The following is a 25,572-nucleotide window of genomic DNA, read 5'->3' as shown; positions in this document are numbered from 1 at the left end:
GCATAAGCAGTAGCTTTAAATCTCCTGTCACCATCCTCACAAAGATTCCTCCACCTCTGTTGCCCCTGGCCCTTGCACAGGTCACTCTTGATTTCATGGAGGAGCTGGAGGCTTTTTTTCTTACACCCTTTTTTGGGAGATGAACTCTTTCCCAGCTCACTGCTAAGCCTATTTTTTCCACTCGGCCACAGCTCTTCCACATCACTCACTGCTGTGGGACCTGCCAGGACTGCCCTGTCTGTGTCACTGCCATTTATCAGCATCACTCCCAGCCTCTTCCCCTTTGCAGGGTCTCAAAACACCTCTGTCAGAGGCACAGACCCCTGCATAGCACATCTAAGCCCTGATGCCCTAAACTTGCTTTTCTCCATCACTGCATGCACATCCTTACGCAGTTACCCGAGTCCTGCCGAGTCCTCACACCACAGCCTGAAACACAGAGCTCCTGTCAGTTTTTCTGTTAAATCTAGCAAGATTGTAAATGCTGGTATCACATGAGCTCCAGTGGAGAACCTATGGGCTCTCCTGACAGCACAGGGTAGGGATGCTCCCAGGCTGAGCCCCAGGAAGCCCAGAGGGCTCCTGTCCTCTCTGTGTAGAAAGGGCCTTTCTCCAGAGCTGTAGAGCTCACTTTATAGCCTGCCAGACTGTGGTGTGGGAAAAGCATTTAAGGAGATGCTTAATTCTAAGTCCATCATTAAGCCTTGGATCTGTGTGCTATTTAGGGATTCCTAGGCCCTATGGCAATAAAAATAACCAAATCTCATCACCAGCAGCCCCACAACGGCTACTCCTGGGGAGCCTGAGAGCTCTCAGCACCAAACACACCTCTGCACACTGTTTCCAAACCCTGCTGGGGTGCTGGCCACAGCCATGTCCCACCCAGCCCTGGTTTGCTTGGGGAATGGGTGGGCAGGCAACCCCCAATGCCCCACATGCTCTCTGAGGACAGGTGAGAAGGGTGATTGCCAAGGAAGTGATTTTCAGCTAAGGGTTCAAGACAGGGAGCAGGGAGGAGAAAGCCTTGCTCCTTAGAACAGCAACTAACTTTTGCCAGAGCTGCTGCAAATTCTTCAGTTCACCATCCTTCCCAGCCCCATGCTGTGTGTGTCAAACCCCACATGCTGGTATGTGCATGGCAGCTGCCCCAGAGCCGTGGCATCAGCGATGGCAGGGCACACAGCCAGGCACCCCCTCCCCATGCCACGACTGCAAGCGAGGCCACCCTGGGGACTCTCAGCTGAACAATCACATGCCCTCAGGTCCAGGGGGGATGTGTCTCATCACTTAACTCACATAAACCCACGTCACCGTGAAGCCTGGGACTTGTGCATCATGTTCCCCAGGGTGGCTGCAGCCTCAGCAACATCTCCCAGGTGAGTTTCTGCCTCCTCTTTCCCAATCTCCCTTCCAGATGCTCTCACAGCATCTTCTGCCAGTCCCACCTCAATCCCTGGCTCCTATGTTCAGCGCCCTTTCCAGTGCTCACCCCATCTGGCATGAAAGTGTGTCACAGTGCTCCTTGCAGCACCTCCTCCTCCTCGCTGACCCTGAGCTTAACCAGTTGCTTCACCCAGCAGGACCTGAGCCAAGCCAAATTGCTTTTAAATTCCTGCCTGGCAATAGTCTGCAGCACACCAGGTGACTGCAGGCAAGCCAGAGGACAAACCAGCCTGCTGACACACCACATTTCTATTCTTGCTTGCCTTCCATTTCTATCTTATCTGCAGAAATACCCTTCAGTGGGCCTAAGCTGAGCTCCAAAAATGCCAAGGGAAAGACCCAACACTGTGGTCACATTGCTGAAACACACTGGGGCAGGACACATTTCTGGTGGGTTACTCTTGATATTTGCCCTGCTCGAATCTGCCCTGATCCCTCCCTCTGGAAGAGATTAAACTCTTATGTTGCCTAAGGAGCTTATGTGTTGGGTCTGCTCCTTCGTGGCACCATCCCTCTGCCTGAGTCTGGCAAGAGTGGGACAACCTGTCCTCTCCTCCCAGCAATGCAGCCAGGCAGGTGAACGTGACTTTTTCGCTTCTCTCCTTGCTTCTTCTTCTGCCTCCTTGAAACACTCATTGCTTTTGCCCACCGTGGTCCTGTCTGGGGTAAAACAAGTGTCTAATTTTCTTCATGTGCTTTGATGCTTTCCAAACTGGGGCCATACTGTTTCAGCAGGAGATTAAAAAGCAGAGACTTTTGCCTGCAGTGTCATTATTTTGGTTTGGGATTTGGTTTTTCACTCAAAGCTCACATTTTGCTCTGGGCTCACTACAAAAATAAAAGAAGAGATCCACCCACGATAGATGTGGGCAGTACTTAGCTCCTCTTGGCCAGAAAGGGATAGAAATTTTCCACCCAATACAGAGACACGAAGCAGTTGCTGCTAAGAGCGGTCCAAAAACGTTACCCAACTGTGGCCACATCTGGGGGCTATTTTCATACATTCCCTGTCTCTTTTTGGTTTGTGTGTTTTTGCTGATCCATCATCACAACACCCGTGGGCAGGTATGTGGGCAGAGGTGAAACCAGGCACTTCAGAGGCGAATGGCCACTTCAACCCAAAGGCTTGTCACCCAAAAGGAGATGTCATCACAGAGGAGATGAAGCTGATGGGAACTGATCTGACAAACCTGGCCTTGGTATGAAATGACAGGGGATGTGTTTTGAGACCACAAGTGACAGCACGATTTCCTGGTGGTGCCTTGCCCTGGGCCAGCCCTTACCTGCTGTCTTTGGTAGGCAGAGAATGTCCTCTCCAGGTCTTCGAGGTCCAGGACTTTGAACACTTTTGTATCATCGATGTCGGTCCACACAGTGCCTGCCAGCTTGTTCTGCAAGACAGCAGGAGCACTGTAGGTTGGGGGTCCCCTCTGCCCACCTGCCCTTTACCTCACACTGTCCAGCATCCCTGGTTCTGCTGTTCCAGTTATTTCCTGGCTCACCTCTGGCAGCTTGGACCAGTTGAAGGATTTGAGGGCGTTGGTCGGCCGTGGGATGCTCTTCTTCTTGAGGGTCAAGCCCAGAGGTGCTCCGGGGGGAGGCATCACCCCATCCAGGGGTGGGGGGCCTGGGGGGGGTGGGGGACCACCTGGAGGGGGTGGTGGTGGGGGAGGTGGTGGGGGACATCCCCCTGGTGGGGGTGGGGGTGGGGGAGGGGGAAGAAGAGATCCAGGAGCCGGAGAAGGTGAAGGGCCACCGGGAGCTCCTGGTGGCAACGGGGGGCCCCCGGGGCCGGCGGCACAGATGGCCCTCTGGGAGAGAAAACAGAGGGGGGTAGGTCAGACAGAGCTGGGGACCACCACCCAGAAACACCCCCCATGCCCATTTTTAAATTGTTTTGGCCAAAATTTAAGCAGCACAGGAAGGAATCAAATGCTTCAGCACTCCTGAGGTCTGATGCAGATGGAGAGGCAAAATCAGCCCATCACGATGCTCAGGCATCTTGGTGGATCTCCCAACAGGCACCTTTCTCATCCTCTAGAATTCCCTGCAAGGCATTTGCAGGGGTTTGGGACTGGGTCACAAGAGGGAGGTGGTTTGGGCCTCACCCTGCTCATCTCGTGGAGCTGCGCTGTGAGATCTGCAACCTGCTGCTTGACCTGCTTGTGCTCGCTGGACTCCTTCTCCAGCTTCTCCTTCATCTTGTTCAACGTCTGCATCATTTCCTCCTTCTCCTGGGCCTTGGCATCACACTCCCGCTCCTTCTTTTCCAGCTTCTGCTGAAGCTCAGTGTGCTCTGAAACAGCCCCATCAGATCACTTTTGGGTGACAAGCACTCCCTTTTGGCAAAGGGCAGCGTGCAGGGGACTAACCCCGACGATGCCCTGCGGAGAAGCTGCGCAGTTTAGGAAAGGGAGAGAGCCTTAACGCCCCAGCCAGGGCCTCCCTCCCCATGGACAAATGAGTACCTGCTTTGCCCATTTCCTTTGTAAGCCCCACAGTGACATTAGCTCAGATAGTCAATAAAGCCTGCAGAAGCCATCCAGTTTAATACAGGTGTACATTAAGCATGTAGCTTACTGTGTGCTCTAAGGTTGAAACTAACACCTCTCTCCATCACTCACCTTTTCGCATTTTTTCTGCTTGCTCTTTCCACTGTTTCACTTCATTCTCATTAACTAACCTAAAAGGAAAAGACATGTAGCACATGAGACAATCCTCCTGCAGTAAACAAGCGACTATCACTGGCAAGAAGCAGGACTGAGCAAGCCTGGGGAGCAGGATTTAAGGCTCCTAAAGCGGTTTCTAACATCTCTGCCCTGCCTTCTCCGAGCAGGGTTTTGTAGTCTGGGATGCAGCACTGTTTCAACAGCTCCAGGGATACTGACTTGTCCAACCAAGGAGCAAAAACATCACCAGGTGACAATAAGTGATGGATGAAGAGTGGTGACAGGAGCAGTCAAGGGAAACAGCTCACTGAGGACACACAGGCAGAGCTTTATTCAACTGCACATTGTGCTTTGGAGGTTGAAGTGATTCCAGCCTGGCAGGGCCAGTCTCCAGCCCTGGAGGAGCAGGAGGCAGAAAAGCCATGGTGGGCCGTGCTGGGGCTGCTCAGCAGCCAGCCCCAGGACTGGTGGGTGAGCACTTACATGCGGACAACGTTCTTAATGTTGAAGTTTTCCAGGGGAGTGGCGTCGGGGTCCTGCCCTTTGTCACTCTGGATGACTATCTGCTGCACAATCCTGTCCAGAAGCAGCCAGTACTGGACAGTGTTGCCACTTCTTTTGTCTGCAGGGGAAGGAGGGGAGAGAGTGAGAGGAGCAGCAGGGAGGTTGCTGCTACCTCCAGGGGAGGAGATATGGGCTGCCAAGCTCCTGGGCAGCCAGAGGTTTCCTTGCCTCCCCTGGGACTCACAAGGCATTTGGAGACAGTGGTGCAGGATGGACATAAAGTGCGGGTATGCCTCGGTGTGAGTCAGCCTCTTCCTCGTCAGCTCAAACATCTGAGTTGCACTTTTGGTGTCGATGTGGACCTGCAGACAGAGCAGAACGAAGGGAGGTCAGGCCCTCAGACCTATGGCAGCATAGCCTGTTTTCCAAGTGTCACTCCCAGACCTCACAAACCACCCCTATTCAAGACCTGATGGACCCACAAGCTCCATTGCCCTGCAAGAGGCATGAGCAGGCTGTAGGACGGAGGTTGCAACAGAGCAGGGAAATAGGAGACCTATTTCCAACCTCCCAATTTTATGCAGAAGGCTGCTCTTTGTCTCAGGCTACACAGGCACTGTTAAAAGGAGCCGTGACATTGAGTGCTGGCATCTGCATCAGCAACACTTGTACTCACCAGCTCAAATCTTTTGGCAAATTCCAGTTCATCTTCATTTCTAAGCATTTCAAAGAAATCTAAGTGCCTGAGGAAAGAAAGGAGTGGGGGAAACAAAAAAAAGACTGTGAAAGGCAGATACAAATTCAACAATTAATAAACTGCAGGCAGCTAGTCAGGCTGGAGCACAGAGACAAGCAGGACTTGAAACAACAACTAGATCTTCTGTCTTGAGCTTCCAGTCATTAGAGATTGTCCAAGAAACCTTTTAGAATGACAAGAGAGGAGGAGGAGGGCCAGCAGCATCCCCCAGGCTCCCAGTGGCACATCCTTTCCAGTTCAATCCTATGTTAGAATGCAGCACAACCACACTCTGTCTCTGGTGACAGCAAAGAGTTTCCTCAAGAGAGGCAAGTCTAGACCCACATGCTTTCCCCAAAGGCCAAATCCAGAAAACAGAAATCAAGGGTACAAGGACAAAGATAATCAGTGGGCTGGAGGTCACTACTCACCTGTCAAGGGTTGAATTTTCATGCTCTCTTAGTTTATCAATGACTGGCTGGATCCCAAGCATCAGAAATTCATATCTCAGATGGAGTCTGAAATCCAGGCTTTCCTGCAAGGGACAGTGTGGGGTCAACACAGCAAGGATCACACTCTCAGAAAGCTTATTGAAATAAAAGCACACCAAACCCACCAGAACCCCTCCTTCTCCAAGAGCCCTGGCACTCACCACGCCTGCTCCCTGGCTCAGCACCGCGTTGATGAAGGACATGATGGCTGTCTTGAGGCTCACTTCGTCCCGATACCGCCCCGTGCTCTTGTCCAAGTCATTGATCAGCGTCTGCCAAACACACAAGGTCAGCTGAACACCCAGAGGCAGCCCCAGTGCTGCACAAACGGCCAGGGGACCCATGCAGGAACAACTTGTGACACTCCTACAGCCCCTGCAGCAACCTGCTAGCGATGGACCATCAGCTGCTCCCTGCTGTAACGCAGCCTGCTCCAGCACTCATTTTGGCTAACACCAGCCTATCCAGATGTGCTGCAGCCTTGCAGAATTGTGAGTCCAATCTCTCTGCACAAGTAAGTTTTTCTAGGGGGGGTGGGGAGGCGGTACAGCCTTAAATAACCAGTTCTCAGAGCTAAGCTCTTAACCAGAGCTAAGCTCTTTGCTTGGCTGCAGATCTCATCCGATGTGATACTGGGGTAACTCTCAGAGTAAGTCGCAAACAGCCACAAAACACCACTTGCAAGTGGCATCTAGATATCCAGGAGGAAAGAGGGACAAGAGGGCTGAATTTCAGGAGCCAAAGGGCAAGACAAGACCCACCTACCTGAAAGCGAGTCCGTTCGCTGGCGTATTTCTGGTAGTGCAGCATTGCCTCCAGCACCTTTTTGTGGCCCCCGGGAACCAGGCACACGGCGCCCATGATTTCCAGCACTGCCACCTTCGTCTTAATATTCTCTGTGCTCAGGCTCTGAGCGATGACGTTGATGCTCTCTGAATGGGCCAGGACGTGGGCCCGGCCCAGGGAGTTGTTCATCAGTGCTTTTATACACCCAATGAGCGAGGTATGTATTCGAGACTCGGCCGTCTCGTAGTCCATGCTTTTGAGGAAGTTCAGAATACAGGACAAGCCATCCAAGTCAATGAACCGGGTTACAAACCTGTCAGAAAGAGGGGTTTCAGCTTTAAAACCAAATGCTAAAGGCCCCTTTTACCCCCAAAGAGGACTGACTTTCCGTTGTTGTAAACCCATGAACTTCTTCTTGTGTATTTTTCCATGGGCTTCGTGTTGCACAAAGCCTGCAGGACTTCTACAGCCCAGAAACAGGGATGGGGCTGCAAAAATCAATCTAATCGCTGTCTGGCAGCACAGGCAACCAGGCACCATAGAATAGTAGGGGTTGGAAGAGACCTTTAGAGATCATACAGTCCAACCTGCCTGCAGAAGCAGGTTCACCTAGATCAGGTCACATAGGAACATGTCCAGGTGGGTCTTGAAGACCTCCAAGGAAGGAGACTCCACAACCCCTCTGGGCAGCCTGTGCCAGGGCTCCCTCACCTGAACAGTGAAATAGTTTATCCTTATGTTTAAGTGGAACTTTTTGTGTTCCAGCTTCATCCCATTACCCCCTGTCCTGTTCCTAGCTACTATAGAAAAAAGGGATGTCCCAACCTCCTGACACCCACCCTTTAGATATTTATAAATGTTAATAAGATCTCCCCTCAGTCTCGTCTTCTCCAGACTAAACAGCCCCAGTTCCCGCAGCCTTTCCTTGTATGAAAGATGTTCCAGTCCCCTGGTCACCTCTGTGGCCCTGCACCACCTGCACAAGAGTTGGGATATTTGGAAGAGGAGCAGCTAACCCAGGCATCAGGGTGGAGGTTAAGAGTTTGCAACCATGCTGCTGCAAAACCTTCCTAGTCCCCAACTCCAGCCTTAAATACCACTCACTTGACAGCAGTTTTACACAGGACTGGCAGAAGCACCCAAAGCCTCCTCATCAGCTGCAGACATCCTAATGTCAGCTGAGCCCATGTCTATGATGCCTCTCAGACTTTTTGCCTCCTGCTACCTCTCCTGCCCCACCATTCACATCCTTCTCCTCCCTTACACACATCTTGCTGGTTTTAAGGGGTTTCAAGGTTTTCATGATGACTTATAACCACACTAAACAGAAAGCAGACAGCAGATGCACAGGAGTTGACTGGGCAGAGTCACTGGAGCAAGCAGACATAACACTGCACGCTCCTCAGGCATTTGAGGACCTCCCTGCCCAATGCCATCCAGGCTGGGTGTATTCTGGTTTGGCAAAAGGCACGGGCTCGGAAAGCAAACGAGCCAAGTACATCCCAGCACTGGGATGATTTTAATTTGAAACAAGCCATGGTGATGTGCAGCAACAAAAGAGGTAATTGCAGGCTTGGAAACTGATTTCTCTGCTTCAGGGTCTGCCCTCCTTCCAGCCAAAGCCAATAGGAGATTTGATGTTCACTGCCCTGGGAGTAAAAGCGAGTGTAACAGGTAAATTTGTCTATAGAGCCTGATGGATCCTTCAGAATTTCAGTGGCAACAGACTCAAACAACTTTTAAGGATCTCAGAAAGTTTCCAGAGCAGGGAGCCAACACCCAAGATGGGAGGGCACCAAGATGTCAGCACCCAATTGCACGGAATTTCTTCACAAGTACCATCACCAGAACCATTGCAAAAGGGAAATGGAAGAGAGGAAAATATTTGCAAGCAACAGCAAATCTGTTTCTTCCTTAACCAGAACAGGTCATGCATTTCTTAATGAAACATATTCTCATCAGAAAACGTCAACCTGAGGCATCTTAAAGATTCTGCAAGGTGTGCATGTGCAGACTCCAGAGAAACTGAGTTTAGGAAAAGCTACAGACATCCAGAAAGACTTTCTTTATCCATCCTATCCTTTCTTTATCCTCCTTATCAAAACCTCCTAGCAATGGTTGGGTTTTCATTTCGGAAAAGCCTGAAGATACACGTGATTTAATTCCTTTAAAAAGTGCAAGAGAGGTTCAAGTTGGAACAAAGGGCCTGGTTAAACAATAAAAATTGGATTTAAAAAAAAAGAATCTGGAAGGAATTTTGACATTCTGTTCCAATGAAAACAAAACTGAATTTGAAAACTCAAAACTCAATCAGCCGATTTGCCTGAACAGACGTGAAGGTCCTGGTGGCTCTCGGCCACGAAACAGACCAAGGAAAAGGAACAAAACAACAACAAGTGAATCAAAAAGAGAAATCAATGGTGTTTCAGGGTCCTTGTCTCCCTTGTCCTGTGCAACCCCTCTTTATAATTGTATTTAACCCCCTGCTCTGCCAGAGTGCAAAGCCACAACCGCAGCGACACAGGAGGAGAGGGAAGGGAATTGCCTCATGGGTTTCGTCCGCAGTGCAGTCTTCAAACTTTCGATGGTTTTATTTCTCTCCTCCTCGTCTTCCTTTTCCAAAGCGATCAGCGACTTTCTCTGCCAAAGGAAAAAGGCAGATGTGAGAGAGAAGGTTTCCCTGCAAAGCTCATGCCAAGGCGTGGGGATGGAGCTGGGACCCGAGACCAGCGGCGAGTGTAACAGTCCAGATCCTTATGGCAATCACAGAACTTGGGGAAAAGGAGTAGATTGGAAAAACCCCTGAGGTCTGCAAGGAGAGAGCCTGGATCGGAGACAGAGGGGTGAAGTCAGTGACAACCCAACCTACATGGGCTCTGGAACAGTGCTGCTGATGGCCTTGCACCTCCCCAGCCACTCAGGGTTTGTTTCAAAGCAACGTGAAACGAACATCACCCGCTGCTGAGTGAGGCCACAGGAACCCAGCGCCCTTTTCCCCAAACCAGTCCTCACTCCCCAGCAAGCCCTGGCGAGACACCAGGCTTCACTGCTCTGAGACAATCAGGACAGCTGGATCACCACTTGAGAGGGCAAGTTAAGTTCCAGAGTTAACACCCTGCAAGTTGTAGTGTCACTCCCATTTGCTGACCTGCAACCTATCCAGACAAACCCTTGTTGGAAGGATGCTCACTGAGGGTGCTCATGACTGTCCTGCAGCCCTGAGACTCAAGAGGGAAAGGCTGCAGCTCAAGAGAGAAGCATCCTGACTCACAGGCTCTGGCATATCCCCTACAACTCAAAACCCTCCAGGAAACCCACTTTGTAAAAGAAAGAGGTAAATAAGTGCATCACAGTGTCCCATAAGTATCCAGCTGAACCTTGCTCAGAGACACTGCAGGTGACATGAATCTTGATGTGTTTCCAGGGCTGGAAGGGGCTGTGAGGATGCAGGGGGCTAAGCCTGTGCTAATTGAGGGTCCACAGAGGAAAGGTGCTAAATTGGGGCAGGGGAGGGCTCCTTTAGCCTCCCCTGGTACCCAAGCACCCCAACAGGTACCCATGTGCCGCTGCAGAGGATGTGAGGGGCTCGGGATAACAAGGTGGGTCCTGCCGATCCTGTTGTTCCCAGTGCAATCCACCAGTGTGCACCTGGGTTGGGGACAGTGGCTGTGTGCACGGGATCCTCTTGGTATCTCCCACACTGGACTTTGCTATCAGGCTGGTGCTGGGGACAGGACCCTGTCTCCCATGGCTCTACCTGTGTAGCACAGCTGCCTGCAGCGCTGGGCATGCACAGGGTACGGTTTGCTCACCCCAACTCATGTAACCAAGGTCAAAGCTAAAGCAACAGCCTGAGTGCCTCCTGCACCATCCAACAGCACTGGGCTCTCAGAGGTGTCAGAGTGAGCCCTGCCAGCACCAGCTGAGGCTAAGCCAAAGGAGAGAGAAAGCTTCCCAGGAGATATAAAGAGCTGCACTGACCCCTGCATTTAACCCAGCTCCTCTTTGGCGTGTCAGGGAGATCAAAGCCACCCTCCAGGCTTCTGGCAGGCTTTGATCACAAGCTCTGCTCAGGCTCAGGGCTTTGCCAGGCAGGCAGATAGTGGCCAGCCCTGGGTGTCTGTGCCTTGCTGGAGGGGATCAGCATGCTCCCCACACCATCCCTACTCCCCCAACCAGCTCTACTTCCCTGTCACCCTGAGAACAGGAAAAATGTAGGGGAACAAAAAAAAAAAACCCAAAAACCATGCCTTTCTTTTTCATTTTCCATGCTGCTCTCATCCCTCATGTCTCATCATGCTCTCATCACGCAGTATCCATGAACCTCAGCACTTTCAGCCTCCAAAAGCAGGAGTGAGGCTGGAGGGGCTCTGATCTGTGCAGCCTTGCAGGAAATACAACTGTGCTTCCTACAGAACACAGTGCTATTTCTGTCTTGCCTGGAATGATGCTGACAAGAAAGTATTTCATAAAATTACATCTAAACACGTCCCTTGTGGGACAGACAACCCACAGGGTTGTGTTTCCCCATGGCCATCCAGCACAGAAGGGTGTCCTGGGAGCAAGGCAGGAGCAGGCATCATGAAAAAGCACAGGAGCTTTTGGCTTCAAAGTAACCACAGCAGCCTGGTGTCCCAGCAGCTCTGCACAATCAAATCAGGTCTTTAAAAAACCAGCCTGGTGGCTTTTGTATCAAAAGCTGCTGTTTGTCATCTGTCTTGCAGCCTCTCAGCCCTGGGGCAAAATGAAATGCCCTTCCTGGGATATAAGATGTCTCAGTTTTCCAGCTGTACCTGTTAGTTTAATCGAGGATATCCTTAAACCCTTACATCAGGAGTTTCTGAACAGCTGGGACAAACTGCAAGCTACTGCCAGCTCCAAATGACTGAGAGGTGCACAGACTCAACAAGCCGAAAGCAGCCAGGTCACAACTCTGTGGCTACAGCACTCGTGTCCCTCGCTGTGCCACAATTGTTACCCCATACAGGGGTCCCAAGTGCCAAAGTGCTGGGGGAACACTTACAGCAGCCATTGAATTCAGCTGATCGATATAAAACTCTGGCCAGCTGGTAGCTCCTTTATTTTCTTCCTGGTCCTGGAGTGGGGAAAAAAAAAAGTGAAACAAAGACAGGAGATTAGTAGAAATAGCATTAAAATCCCCTGCCCTTCACAACTGACCACCTCTGATGAGCCCTTGAGCTCTTGCATTACTTTAAATCAATACAAGCATTACTTTTTACATTCTGAACTCACCACTGACAGCTCCAGCTATGGGAACATTACCTGACTTATTGAGCTAGCATATCTTATAGATGGTCTTCGTTACACCATCTGCCTGTGACCAAACTCTTCCCCAATGATACCTCACCAGTCTTACTGTTATCACTTTCTGAGAAAACACACTGAAATTCTACATCCAGATTTCTCTTGTACCAACTCTACAGTGCCCTTGAAGTTTTGGCTACACAGCTTTGATGAATGTCCTTTTGGAAGACAAAAAACCACCAGGAGTCCCACAAGTAATGAAGGGTGGATAATGTGATGTGAGCTAGGCTCCATCCACTCCATCCACTTTTGGAGAAGGACCATGACCTACCAACATTCTAAGAGAGATTCCAGGTACAGGAACACACAGCTGCCAATGTCCTCTGTTAAAGGATGTCATTCCTGGACCCAGGATCTGTGACACTGAATGATGCAGAGCCTTATTTTGGCGTCCCAGTCTACAATGCCTTGCATTGTGGGACTCAAAAGGGGTTTTCAGGTTCTACCATGTTCTTGTAGGACTGAAGGACCTCTGAGCCCAGCTCATGCCTCCAGAGGCTACTTGGAGCAAGTAGGCAGATTTTGAGGGAATATTCAAGATCAACCCTTTTCCCCCCTGTATTTTCCCAAAAACTTACACCTATCAAAAGAACTACAAGGATTCACAGCAGAAACACCACACAGAGTCATCTGACAGTGCATGAATCCCAAGCATCTCCCCTCAGCAACTGTCCTCAGCTCACAGCCCAACTTGCTGCACAGCTTCATCCCCTCCCTCACTTTAAGAAATGTTTGCAAAGGTCATCCCACACTGCTGTTGCCTGCCAGGGTGGGAGCTGGACAACTTACTCCTTTACTCCCACATCGGTGCATGCAGACAACTCCTGATCCTCTGGCTGATTTCAGCAAGCCCAAGGAGCAGAGGACCCAAATATTTACCACAGCTCAAGAGGCATATGTGGGAAATGTTCCTGTATCCAAACTTCCCAAGCTGCAGCTTGCCAAGATGAGAGAACACAAAGTCCACAGTAGGTAACTTGGATGGGGCTCAGTTCCTCCACAGGCTGTGCAGCCTGTCCTCACAGACCTGACTCTTCGCTGTGACTGGCTCCAGGATGGGGATAAAAGAAGTTTGAAAGAAAAAGGGACCTGGCAAACCCTTGGGCATCTCCTGTGACGTGCTGAGGGTCAAGAGAAGCTGCTCGTCCACCCTCATGGGCACCTCCAGCCCTCTCCAGATGCAGGCTGGCAGTCAGCAGATTGCCCCAGCAGCATTCTATGCAGGCAGCCTATGGCCTCAGCACATTCACAAGCCTCACTTCTTTTTAATCTTCTACATATCTGGTCAAATTTCAAGCAAATAAAATAACTTCCCTGAGTGAGAAGACTGAATTCAGCCCTCCTTGCCCTCTGCTTTACTACTTTGGGTTGTTTTCCCCTCGTTCCTCTGCCAAGAGTGAATGAAACACTTGATTCAACTGCCCTCTACATTTTAATTTTTTCACCCAAGTGGAAATTAGCAGAGAGGAAGAATTTCCTTGTGTTAGAAAAGCACAAAAAGAAATCTGTCCTACCCTTGCTAGTGCCAAACCTAAAGGGGGTCCCACCACCTGCATGGGTGGAGGGCCTTTGACAGACAATTAGGTTTTGCCAATAACAAAATCCCCATCCTGTCCAAATAATGCTTCAAAAAAGAGGAATGCTCATGTGCTAGCTGAGCATGGAACACACAGCTTGATGGAGAGAGACAGGGATGCCTTTGGTCTTCTTTCAGCTGGGAAAAATGGGATGCACTGGCTCCTCTCCACTTTCCCCCCTCCCAAAAACTTGCAAAGGTAAGAGGATGGAGGGGAAGAGACCTCTCACTGTCCCTTGGCAATTGTCCTTGGTGAGGCAACTTCCAGTTGCCCATCCTGCCACAATTCCCCACAGTGAGGGAAACCAAACACCTTCTGAAAGGATTGGGAAGAGGACACACGTGTGCACTGCTGGATTGTGCAGAGAAACACCCGCCATGCCCTCAGGAGTCCTGGCAGCTTGCATGTCCACTCACACACAGCCTCCCAAAAGACATCCAGGTTGTTGGAAAGATGCTCATGAGCATGGAGAAAGTGTCAAGAGGGCTTGAGAAACAGAGGTGTAATTTCTATTTATGAGCCAAATGGAAAGGAGTGAGTTACACCACCATCCCTCATAGTGCCAAAGGAAGGTGTTCCACATCTCCCCAGTGGAGTGAGAAAAGGAAACTGTCGTATTTTCCAAAGTATTTGCCACTCCAGGGAAACACATTTCTGCAGCCTGTGGGTTAGAGCCACTAGTTTAACCCAGGTGGGACCACCACCCCTTGGGAGCAAGGTGGGAGCAGGATATAGGGGAGCTATCAATGGCCAAGTATCACAGAGACACAGGTCAAGCTGCACCCAGAGGTAGGCTCAATCTGCACAGCACTGCTTGCACTACTTCCCTGCAACCAAAGGGCAGTTTCTTGGTGCAAACCCCATTCAGTGCCACCCATCTGTCCAGTTGGGTGACCCCATGGTCCCTCAGCAGTGCCAAACAGCTGGGGTGAGGTTCAAGCCACCTTCTTGCTCAGTGACAATCCCATCTGACACAGGCAGCCAAGTCTGCCCTGTTTCTCTAAAGGATGTTTCCATCTGCTCCCGTGTGCAGCTCACCCCTCCATGGTACAAACAACCCCACATAGCATGGCAGGAACAGGAGAGAGCATCAATACATGGCACTGAAGAAGAGAGGGATGCTGGGGAGCCATGAGCCCCGTGCATATCTGCCCCATCTGCCAATTCACCCCTCCAAACCACCTCTGCTGTGGGGAGACTCTGCACAAACCCTACAGGCAACAACTGGGACTTTCCCACCTTTCCTGCCCTGACAGTCAAGCTGGGGCATCCATGTGTGCCTTGAATATGGTGCAAAAAGGGAATCAGCTCCTGTCACCTCCTGGAGACATTCCTGGAGGTACTCCCCATCACCTTGGGGTACCATCATCACCTCTTATAAGAAACATCTCTTTCCCACCAGTGCTCCCAGCAGCAACAAGAACTGGGAAGGATGCCAAGGTCCTCACCACGGCACAGAGGCACCAAGAGGTGTCCAGATGCACCCAGTCAGGACATTTGGGCTGGGAGCAAGATCTGCACTGAGGAATGAGGTGGGAAGTCAGTAGGGTTGGCTTATCCCCTATCTCAGGGCCCTCCAGCATGGTGTGAACACCTGAGGCGCAGCCAGGGCTCTGGACCTGCTGCTCATTTAGGGCTGAAAAGAAGCAGTGGAGCAAAAAAATAAAGGTCTCCAGGGGGGCGGATGGGAGGCTGAACAACAAAATTGGCTAAATTGCTCATTTATAATTAACATGCTGCATTATAAATATTTCCCTTTGCTTGGCTCCCTCGGGCTCTTGCCTTTCCTCCCTGAAACCCCCAATTTAGAGAGCACTCTCAATTATGTGCAGCAGAACCTCATTAATTCAGATGAGCAGCCGGGCAGGCTTGTTGAAAAGCAGCTTCCCAGGCAAAGGGGGGAACTTCACAATAAAGCAGGCAAAGATCAGGGCAGGGGCTTCTCTCAGCTCCCTGCAGGACATTGCTCAGTGGTAATTACTATGGCTAATGGTCTACAGCACAATGATAAGTGGCCTTTAGTGTGGCTGTAAAGAAATCTCTCCACAAAGCAACAAGCCTCGAGGCCGGAGGGAAGTGACTCACAAGGCTTTGCTCAGCACCAGGAGAAGGGAGGGACCACTCCTGGCATCACAGTTTGAAAGGGGGAATTTGTAAGAGGGTTTCCCAGCACTCAGGGTGGGTTTTAAGGAGGTGAGTTTTGCAGCCTGCCTTCCACAAGGGATGCCCAGATACAGCTGAGTACTGCCAAGGTCAGCTCTCTGGGGTGCTCCCCTGCATCCTGCCTGGCTGGCACCAGGGACATAAAACATCTCCCAATTTCTTCTTCTCTGGGCTGTGTTTAGGTCTTTGCTGTGCTCGCTCTCTTGAAAGGTGCAGAAGCAAAAGCTGATCTGAACCCCACTGACAGTCTGGTGCTGAGCTGTGGTTTCCTATGAGCTGCTCTTTCAGAGGCAGGCTGATGCCTGCACAGGGCAGGGATGGGAATCCCTTCCCATCTGTAACATTTGCATCAACATTCCTTTGCTATCCTCCAGGAAATGGCCCTGATAGACACAAGTGCTCAGCTGCAAAAGTTAGGAAATGCCAAAGCTGTGCAGCCAAGGGCAATCTTTGCCTTGTCCCCTCCTTCATTTCCCACCTGCTTCTCTCAACCCTTCCCAACACCCACTTCTTCCTTCCACAGACTTGGCAAAAATCCACATCACATCATCTGCAGCCCCAGTTCACACTTCCCAGTGCTGCAGCGTCTTGGTGACAAGCCTGACACTTCCACAGCCTGTGTGCCTCCCCCTCAGGGTGTCAGCAGCTCCTACAGCCAGAAGTGCCCTTGCTCTTCCCAGTGACCCTCCTGGCAGTGGCTCGGACAGCAGTGGCTCAAAACCTTTCCACAGGTTGGTCTTGGCCCCACTTGTGCAGTGTTATTTGCCCCTGAAAGCTGCATCTCCATGAGCTTCTGTCCCTCTGACCTGCAGGAACACAGCCACCAGGAGCAATGCACATTCCTACCCACAGAATGGGGAGAAAGATGCCTGTGAAGCTCCTCTGTGCTTTGTGTCAGCTACTTTGCTTCCAAATCAAGCTTCTGGTAATGTCTTTCAGGTTCCCAGCCTGTGGCTGATGTCTTTGATCCAGCAGTCACCTTCCTATACCCACAGCCTATGGTGGTGGGATCTGGAGCTGCTCTGCCATATCTGAGCCTCCGAGGGCAGATGGATGGGTTTCCTACTCACTTATGTCCAACATACCAAGGTAGATCCCTCAAGGTGAAACCAAGCCATAAGGAAAGAGTCAGTCCTTGTAACAGCCAGCTCTAAGCAAACCCAGACAGTCCTCTAGTGACAAACCTCCTGACTTTGATGGTTCACCTCCCTCTTGGGACCACCTGCAAGGGCGTTCTTCCCAGTTAATACTCCCCTCCTTTTCAGCCAGGGCTTGCTATAAAACCAGAAGCAACCCTCTTCATTTGTATGCACCCTCCTGATTGCATTTTGTTTTGCACAGCATTCCCAAACAAGGGGAAGCTTTCAGACCCCCCCTCCCTGCCCACAGTGGATCATCCACCTGGATGTTGTTTGCAAGGTTCAAAAGGCAGCAGACAGTGATGTGGATGGGCTTGAAACCCGACAGCTCTGCAGCCTGCATGGGAAGCTGAAATCCAACCCAACTTCACCAACACGGCCAAGCTGTTGCCAGGCACGTGTGGGCAGAGGTTTTGACCCACCACAGCCCACCCTTTGGGTCTTTCTCACCCTTCCAGCTGCTCGGCTCACCCAAGTATCCCTGCAACAAAACCTACATGATGCAACTGCAGCTCTTTCCCCATGCAATGATGCTGCACAGGGCTCTAATTTCATCAGATTCTCCCAGAGCTGGGATCTCGAGGTCCATCCCACCCCAGACCATTCAGGTGTTCCGTATGCTAACACTTCCTATACCCTCTCCTCTTCACATACACACAAGCCCTCTTTTTCCAGGGTTTAAAAAGCAAATACAGCATGGCCAGATGCCTTTCGTACTCATTGTTTAAAAAGCTTCACTTTAAAATCCCAAAAGATTGCTAACAGATGCAATTTTTGGCCAGAGAGGGAGAAAAACCTCGCTTCAACAAAAGTGTGTTGTGATTGGAACTAAAAAGGGAATTACCTTTGAAGATAAAAACTATAAACATCTCTTATTGGAAAAATATCCCCAGTCCTGCAAACAGCCCATTTCTCTTAGTCAGCCCATGAAAATGACACCTGAAGATGATATTTCAACCTGCTCCTGCAGTCATGGCAGGTATATCTGGATGCTCTGAGGCCATGGAACTTTTCTCATCCGTCCCAGATGACCCAGAAGGGTGGCAAAATGCCAGGCTACTTTTTTCCTCCTCCCCTTGCACACCATCTTTGTCAGGTTTTGCTCTTAGTTCTGTTACTGATGTTTTTTAAAAAGAGTTGACGCTTTATTTAAAGGAAGGAAACAAGCCCTGTGAATGAGCTGCAGGACTGAGCTACAAGTGGAAGGGTGAGCTGAAAAGCAAAGCTCTCTGGAGGGAGTGGGTGGAAGGTGCAGTTAGAGGGGAAAGACATTGTTTGGCTGGGAAGAATATCACTGGACATTTCTCTATTTATCACATTTTCCCCCATTCTCTCCTGAAAAAACACCATCGCTGCCTTCTCCTAATGCAAAGAGATCCTGGTTTTATATCTGAGGAAATTTTAGATGTAAGCATTGCTTGCTGGGAACAGCTTATCACTGCTGAGAGCTACGTGCCCAGCGTTAGTTTTCAACACAAGCTTGGAGTGCAGCCTCACTTGTCATCCCTGCAGGTTATTCTTCCCCTAGCCTGGCTTTGCAGATGCTCAGAGCACTCAGCCAAATCAAAAGGGAGAGGGACAGAGCCAGACCCTGCAGTTGTCTGAGCTGTTTTTTGCTCACAGAATCACCGAATCTTAAGGGCTGTAAGGGACCTCGAAAGATCATCCAGTGCAACCCCCCTGCCAGAGCAGGACCACCTAGAGTAGGTCACACAGGAACTTGTCCAGGTGGGTTTTGAATGTCCCCAGAGAAGGAGCCTCAACAACCCATTCCAGCTCTTCCTCACCCTCACAGTATCCCTTCCACCTGGTTATTTATACCGAGTTTCTGCCTAAACACCCCTGTATACACCAGTACTTTCAAGGCTCATAAAAATCACCTGTCAAGCTGCTTTAATAGCCTGACTGTATGCACATCATCTGGCAGGAGCCACATCTCCTGCAATTAAGAGATACTGTAGACTAAGTGCAAAGTGTGAATTATTAACTCCCTTTGGAGCCTGGCCTCCCGAGTCACCTTCTCCCACTGAAGCAAACCTGCAGCCAAAGAAACAGTAAAGCTGGAAAGGGTCCTGCTTCCTCCCTGTGCCTCTGAGCAATATCCTCTCCTGGAGAGCGGGGCCACAGGGAGGGAAATGTTTTGGGATGAGGTATGAAACAAGTCATCATCTAGAAATACCACTTCTAAAAGCAGATTTCACCCTGCTGCTCATGCATCTCCACCTTTGCATTTCCCTGCTTTATTACAGCCATAGAGGAGGATGATGACTTCAAAGAAGGCCTCTCCAATAATCTTTGCATCTCTCTCTCTCTTGACCCGAATGCTGCACGGCTGCCGGATTTAATGCAGACCTCAGTTCTCATTTGGGTCACTGCCAACACACCAGTCCCCATCATGAGATGCTTTTTATCTCTCTGCTCCCTGCTGAGCATCACAGGGCAATGCAGGTGGGACAGGATCATGAGGGGCTCGTCCAGTGCAACCTCCTGCACAGAGCAGGGTCTGGGCTGGGATCAGACTCCACGTCTCCAGGGATGGAGAATCAGGGAGGACAAAAACTCCACTCTGACAAGCTGGTACTGTGGGCTGGGATAAAAACAGCTGCTTTCAAGGCAGAGAAACCAGGATACACGGCTGGAGGCCAGGGGGAAATATTCCAGGGAAGGAAATACGCCTGAGGAATAGTTGGTTTTCCCTTATTTCCTCTCAACGAGCACTGTCAAGGGAGGGTGCTGCCAGATCCTCTTCCAGGACACCCCAGCACAACAAAATGTCTTGTTTTGGTCACTTCTTAACAAGATCTTTCAAAATTCTTTCCAACCCTTAAGATTCTGTGATTCTGTGACAGATATTCAGATGCTTTCTGTGCTGCCCATGCCTTTGCTGTCAGTGGGGCTGGGGGAGTGTCCTGGCTGTGTGGGCTACAGACACAGCATGAGATACTTTGGAGCCCAGAAAAGTTGGTTTTCAAGGAAAACCCCCAGGAGAAGGTCAGGCAAAGTTTCTGTCCTGCCTTGTGCTGCTCTGTCAAGGTGGAGCTTGTTGCAGCTGGTCTCTGTGATTTGGGGGCAGGGGGGACTGCAACCAGCAATAAAGTGGGGAAAATGCTGAAAATTAGGAATGCACAAACTAGAGCTTTTGAACTCAAAGCCCAACCAAAGTCACCTGAGTCTTAACAGTCTCTTTCTAACAGGAGCCAAAACTGGCAGCAGAGGAATGAGCAAAAACTGCTCACAGGACAATTTTGGTTCCTTGGTAAGTCAGGCAGCTGCCTGCAACTGATGTCCACCTTTGCCATCCCCTGGGACCCACAGGCAAAATTGGGGGTTATCAACATCTCAAGCAACAATTTGCTATTAAACACAAGCAGGCCAAAGGTTTTGAGTGCAGCCTGGACTTCCCAAATCATCCCCACTCAGCCTGCACCTGAGGCAAGGAGGTAAGACTGTCCCTAGCTCCATTGCCCTGACCAAAACTGAGCCACTGCTTTCAGCTGCAGAAGCCCAGCTCTCCTCCTCGATGACAGGCTACTACATCAGAGATTTGTTCTCATAAAAAAATAGGTACATGAGTAGGATTTACCACAAGCTGCAGAGACAGCCCCTGATATTTCTTCTGCCTACCAGTCCTTATCACATACAAGCAGTTCTGTCTGGGGCCTGCCATGCACAACGATATGTTCTCCAGCACACGTGATCATAGAACCAGAGAATGGTAGAGGTTGGAAGGGACCTTTAGAGATCATCCAGATCCAGTAGAACCTCCCTTGACTTGCTGCCCACACTCTTCTTGATGCATCCCAGGATGTCATTGGCCTTCTTGCCCACAAGGGCACATTTCTGGCTCATGGTTTGTTTATTCTCAACCAGCACTCCCAGGTCTCTCTCTGCAGAGCTGCTCTCCAGCAAGTCAATCCCCAGCCTGTTCTGGTGCTCGTTCCCCCCAGATGCAGGACTCTGCACTTGTCCTTGTTGAATCTCAGGAGATTCCTCTTCACCTAACTCTCAAGCCTGGTTTTCTCCACTGCTGAAGCCTCCACTGATACAGTCTTGCTCATTTTAATAAAAAGCAGCTGAAAGGTATTTGTCTCCACCAGCACATCTCCTTCAGAGCAAGCAATGGCACCTATGACCTGTACCTCACCAAGATGCCATCATGAATAGGAAAGGAGTGGCTGAGAGCAGCCAGAGGAATGAGGATCAGAGCGGAACAGCAGCCAGCAGCCAGCCTTGGATGGGCACCTGATCTGAGGACTTCTGAGGATGCCACAGGGCGCTTCTGTGGCTCCTTCCTACAACACCCCCCACGTAGCAGGGAGTTGAGCTCAGCAGGGTTTGTAGAAACCTGTGAGCACAAGGAGGTGCTGGAACAGGAAGAGGCACCATCAGCCCCATCTAAACCCTTCCTCAGGCGATTAGATAACGTGTAATCTCCACTCACAGTCATAATTATAAGGCTTTGCTTGATGTAAGTCTCTGGTGGCTTCCCTTATCCAGATGTAGCAGAGCATGGCTCTGCTTATCCAACAGACAGTGAGGAGTGAGCACCCCCTGCCCGTGTTCTTGTTGATCCAGACCATGGCCTGTAATTTGTTAACATCCCTTCTCCCTTCCAATCTAAACCTCAGGCATGGCAGGTCTGTCTAACAATAATACATGGATTTCAGGGGTATTTATGAGAGGCTTAAAACTTAATCCTACATGAGCAAGGTAAGCCTGCTGCTGGCCTAAAACATGGCTGGGAAATGCGGTGCCATTGCTATAGCAGGAGAAAAGGGGCATTAACGGCAGCAAGTGCCCGTTGAGCTGCCGCCAGCGCTGCTGAGCCACCTCCTGCAGCCAGGCCAGGGCATGCAGTGGCCAACTTAGGAACTGAATCATAGAAACATAGAACGGTATGGGTTGGAAGGCACCTTTAAAGGTCAGTTAGTCCAATCCCCCTGTAACGAGCAGGAACATCTTCCACTAGATCAGGTTGCTGAGTGCCCCATTCAGCCTGACTTTGATTGTTTCCAGTGATGGGGCATCTACCAGCTCTCTGGGCAATCTGTGCCACCCTCCCTGTGAAAAATTTCTTCCTTAGAGATAGGGTAAATTTACTCTCTTTTTAGTTTAAAACCATCATTCCTTGTCCTACTGCAAGAGGCTTTGCTGAAAAGTGTCCCCATCTTTCCTATAACCCCCTTTAAGTACTGAAAGGCTGCAGTAAGGTATCCCCGGAGCCATCCCTTCTCCAGGCTGAAGAACCCCAACTCTCTCAGCCTGTTCTTACAGCAGAGGTGTTCCAGCCCTTGGATCATTTTTGTGGCCTCCTCTGGACTCACTGCAAGAAGTGTGTGCCCTCAGCTGGGAGCATTTCCCTCACAGGCCTCAGCATCCTTCCATCTGCTTATGAGACTGAGGATTTTTGCCCCATTTCTCCTCACTGCTTTGGCCAAGGCTGGGAGAGCAAATAAGTCCTAGCACACACAGCTGGGAGTAACTCCTGTGTCAACACAAAGAGGCAAAACCCTTCAGTTTACTGGGGAAAAAAGGAGTGATTTTGGGCCACTTGGCAGGCTGCCAGCTCACAGTAACCCATGCAACTCAGGCTGTATGTCCCCAGGAGCAAAAGCAAACATCAGTGTACCTCAGCAATGCGAAAATATTCGTGCATGTGAAGACCCAGTGGGAGGACTAAAACAATGCCCAAGCCTAGTTCATGTCAGGAGACTGGGAAACCAGGGGAGGGGGAGGCTTTTGGGAAGGCTTATCAGAGTATGGCCCCAAGAGATGGTGACTGGAGTGGCCCCCCGACTGCTGCAATGCCAACCTTGGTGGCCACAGAGCCCCATTTGTGCTGGCAGTGATGAACATGGCAGAGGGGACACCTCTTCCAACCTGAAAGGGCTCTAGAGGAACTGCTCTGCATTTCCAAGACCTTGCTTGCCCAGAGCTATGCTGGGGTAACAGATGTGTTTCTGCAACACCCCAAATACCACCTGGCATCCCCCAAATACCACCTAGCATCCTGAGACAGCTGTGTCCCTCCCCACCCTCCATGGGATGGTCTACTGACCACAGTGTAGACAAGTCTCTTACTTTCTTCTTGCTGCAGTAGATCTGCCACTTCTTCTCCGCTGGGAGCGCGAACATGGCCTCTCTGTGCTTGTCTGTGAGGTCAAGTTCATCCTGGAAAGGGGTAAAAAAACCACACAACATGAGTACACAAATGGGTGATGGCACAGACACAATCCTCCAGACAAGCAGTGTAAATCAATGTGAGGCCAAACCACAACAGTGGTCCCGCAGCACTGCCCCGTGACTATTGATTTGTCAGGACAATGATGCTAATTCTCATCCTGCTGTTGCTGACCTCTCCCTGACTCCTGGGCTACAGCTGGCTGATGGGAGGATGGGGCTGCAAACCTCCCTGCCTCCTTCCTCCTAGACATTGCCTTCATTGCTTTCAAAGGCAGCAAGCATTTTAGAAAGGACATCCATGAAGCTGTCCCAGCTGCCTGCCAGACAGCCTCACACAGAGGACCGAGAGCTACAGATGACACTCTGCATCTAAGACATGTACAGAGAAGAAAATTCAAATAGGACCTTTCATTTACCACCACAGATAACTGTTTCACTGAGCACCCTGAGTGGTCCATCCCATTTCCACCGTTGACACCCTCATGTCATCAAAAAAGGTGTGTTTTTTGGCTGATGGCTTGTTTTCCTCTAACTAAAAATAGAAAGCTCACAATGAGCTCCCTCCTCTCCATCAAAACTAGACTATGTATTGCCTGGCTGAGATAAAGCTGTTTACTGTCTGAAACCCTTATTGGTTTATCTGATGTTATTTTAAGGGACACATCCATTTTCGACGTGGAAGCTCGGTTAGCCGTGTGCCCTCCACCAGGGTGCCAAAGTATTATCAAAGCTTCATCGCTTCCTGGTGCTGGATATAGGTCAAAGCTTTTATCAGAGAACTAAATAAAACATTCAGGCAGAGCTGGGAGGCTCATTGTTGAAGCCAACATTGATCTTAGAACCACAGATGTCTTTTAAAATTACCACCATTGATGACAACCCTTGTGCTGGAGGGGTGTTGGTGCAGCAGTGGGAGCACTGGAGATTCTGCAGATCACAGAAGAGCCCTGCCATTGTCTCCAGTCAACTCATCCCACCCAGACAGGGGATTTAGGTAACAGTATCCCCATTAAAAATGACACAATTCCAGCAACTAAAGGAAGGAAGAAAAAAGATACTACATGGAGACCTGTTAAAGTTTCCCTACCTGAAAAACAATGCTTATCAACTAAAGCAGGTAGCCCCTGGTAACCCAATCAAAGCTAACACCCCATCTGATGAACATTAAGCAAGATGTCTATGGGGAAAAACAGATTCTTGCATCAACAAGCCCACAGGCCATGAAGAAATAAATCTGATCTAACTAAAGCTCATGTTGCACCCAGCAGCCAAGGAGGGAGCCTTCAGCTATCTTGTAACCAAAACCCATGGGCCTTCAAGCATAACACGCAGTGATGGAGGGCTGCTGGCAGTGCTGAACATCTCAGCAAGGCTCATACATCCACTTCAGGTATTGATTTCACCTCTCCATGAAATTACTCCTGAAAAGGAAAGGTGTCATGGAGCTTTTTCCGTTACATATGCATGGAGGAGCTTTGCCTCTCCCTCGACTTCTTCCCTCCATATCATCTGACTCTTCTCCGTGCTGCACAAAGCTGATGTTGGCAGAGCTCTGGAAGCAGACTTGTAAGGCACCCTTACAACAGAAATAAACATGCTGCCATGACAAAGGCTTCCAAACAAGCGACTGAGAACACCTAAGCCCAATCCGAGACACTTCTCCTGCCCCTGCACTGAGGGAGGAGAATCTGGCTTAGGCACTCCTCCAAGGAGCACTGCTTTCAAACCTCTCCATGTCCTTATAACTCAGGAGGTCAGGGATTCATATCCAGCAACTGATCTCCTCCCAAGCTTTGGGCAAGTCTCATCACCCTTCCAAGCCTCAAAACCAAAATTGCACTTGATGTCCCTCGCCGTTGTCTCCTCAGGCTATGAGCTGGCCAGACACCCAAGCTCTGCTTCAGCCCTAATTCTGCACATCTCAATGTATCTAACTGAATGACACCTGACACAGAGACCTGGACGGAATTCAGCTCATTGGAAAACTACATCTGGGAGTGTGGGAGAGGATGAGGATCTTCTGATGAATATTGACCTCTATGGTGAGGGTTTGAGTGAATGCAGGAAAGTGCTTCCACTGCAACCCTGCTTCCCTTTTGTGTGAACCTGGGATTCAGGCATGGAAGTGCCAGCCACGCACATCTGCACTAGGTCCCTAGAAAAATATTTACCAAAGCTTTCAAAATACTCATACCCTAAAAGTACAACTTGTGCAACTGGGAAGATTGAATTAACCAAGAAAACAAAATCTAAACTGAGCTGAGGCTTATATCCCTTTTTGCTTCAGGGAGCAAGAAGGGATAAAGCAGAAAACCATACTAGGTGCTGGTATATAACAACGTGCAAACACATCCAAAAAAGGTGCAGAAAGGCCTCTGAGCTCCACACAGCATGTTTCATTGTGCCCTTGCTCTAACATAATCAGTCATCACAGCCCTGCATCACTCAGCAACACCTACCTAATGGTGTCTTGCAGAGTGCTTGGGAGAGGTGTTTAAATAAATACTATGTGGCAGCCAGTGAATATGAAAATCCTCATAATCAAACAGTGACTAA

At 50.1% G+C, this 25,572-nt stretch overlaps 1 protein-coding gene across 1 annotated transcript in view; it reads right to left on the bottom strand.

Moving 5' to 3' along the window:
- Positions 1 to 25,572, bottom strand: part of DAAM1 (dishevelled associated activator of morphogenesis 1) — a 100,631-nt gene that overhangs the window by 23,181 nt on the left and 51,878 nt on the right. The window contains exons 4-16 of the mRNA XM_061998246.1: positions 22,915 to 23,004; positions 11,653 to 11,724; positions 9,175 to 9,269; positions 6,609 to 6,942; positions 6,005 to 6,115; positions 5,784 to 5,887; positions 5,293 to 5,359; positions 4,861 to 4,978; positions 4,596 to 4,734; positions 4,068 to 4,126; positions 3,552 to 3,739; positions 2,946 to 3,254; positions 2,727 to 2,834 (exon numbers count right to left, since the gene is read on the bottom strand). Of these exons, the coding sequence (XP_061854230.1) occupies positions 2,727 to 2,834; positions 2,946 to 3,254; positions 3,552 to 3,739; positions 4,068 to 4,126; positions 4,596 to 4,734; positions 4,861 to 4,978; positions 5,293 to 5,359; positions 5,784 to 5,887; positions 6,005 to 6,115; positions 6,609 to 6,942; positions 9,175 to 9,269; positions 11,653 to 11,724; positions 22,915 to 23,004 (1,794 nt within the window). The remainder of the gene's footprint in view (positions 1 to 2,726; positions 2,835 to 2,945; positions 3,255 to 3,551; positions 3,740 to 4,067; positions 4,127 to 4,595; positions 4,735 to 4,860; positions 4,979 to 5,292; positions 5,360 to 5,783; positions 5,888 to 6,004; positions 6,116 to 6,608; positions 6,943 to 9,174; positions 9,270 to 11,652; positions 11,725 to 22,914; positions 23,005 to 25,572) is intronic.

This window comes from Colius striatus, chromosome 6 (genome assembly GCF_028858725.1).
Source record: "Colius striatus isolate bColStr4 chromosome 6, bColStr4.1.hap1, whole genome shotgun sequence".
Lineage (NCBI taxonomy): Eukaryota > Metazoa > Chordata > Aves > Coliiformes > Coliidae > Colius > Colius striatus.
The sequence above is the reverse complement of the archived record's forward strand: the minus strand, read 5'-3'. Positions and strand labels throughout refer to the sequence as shown.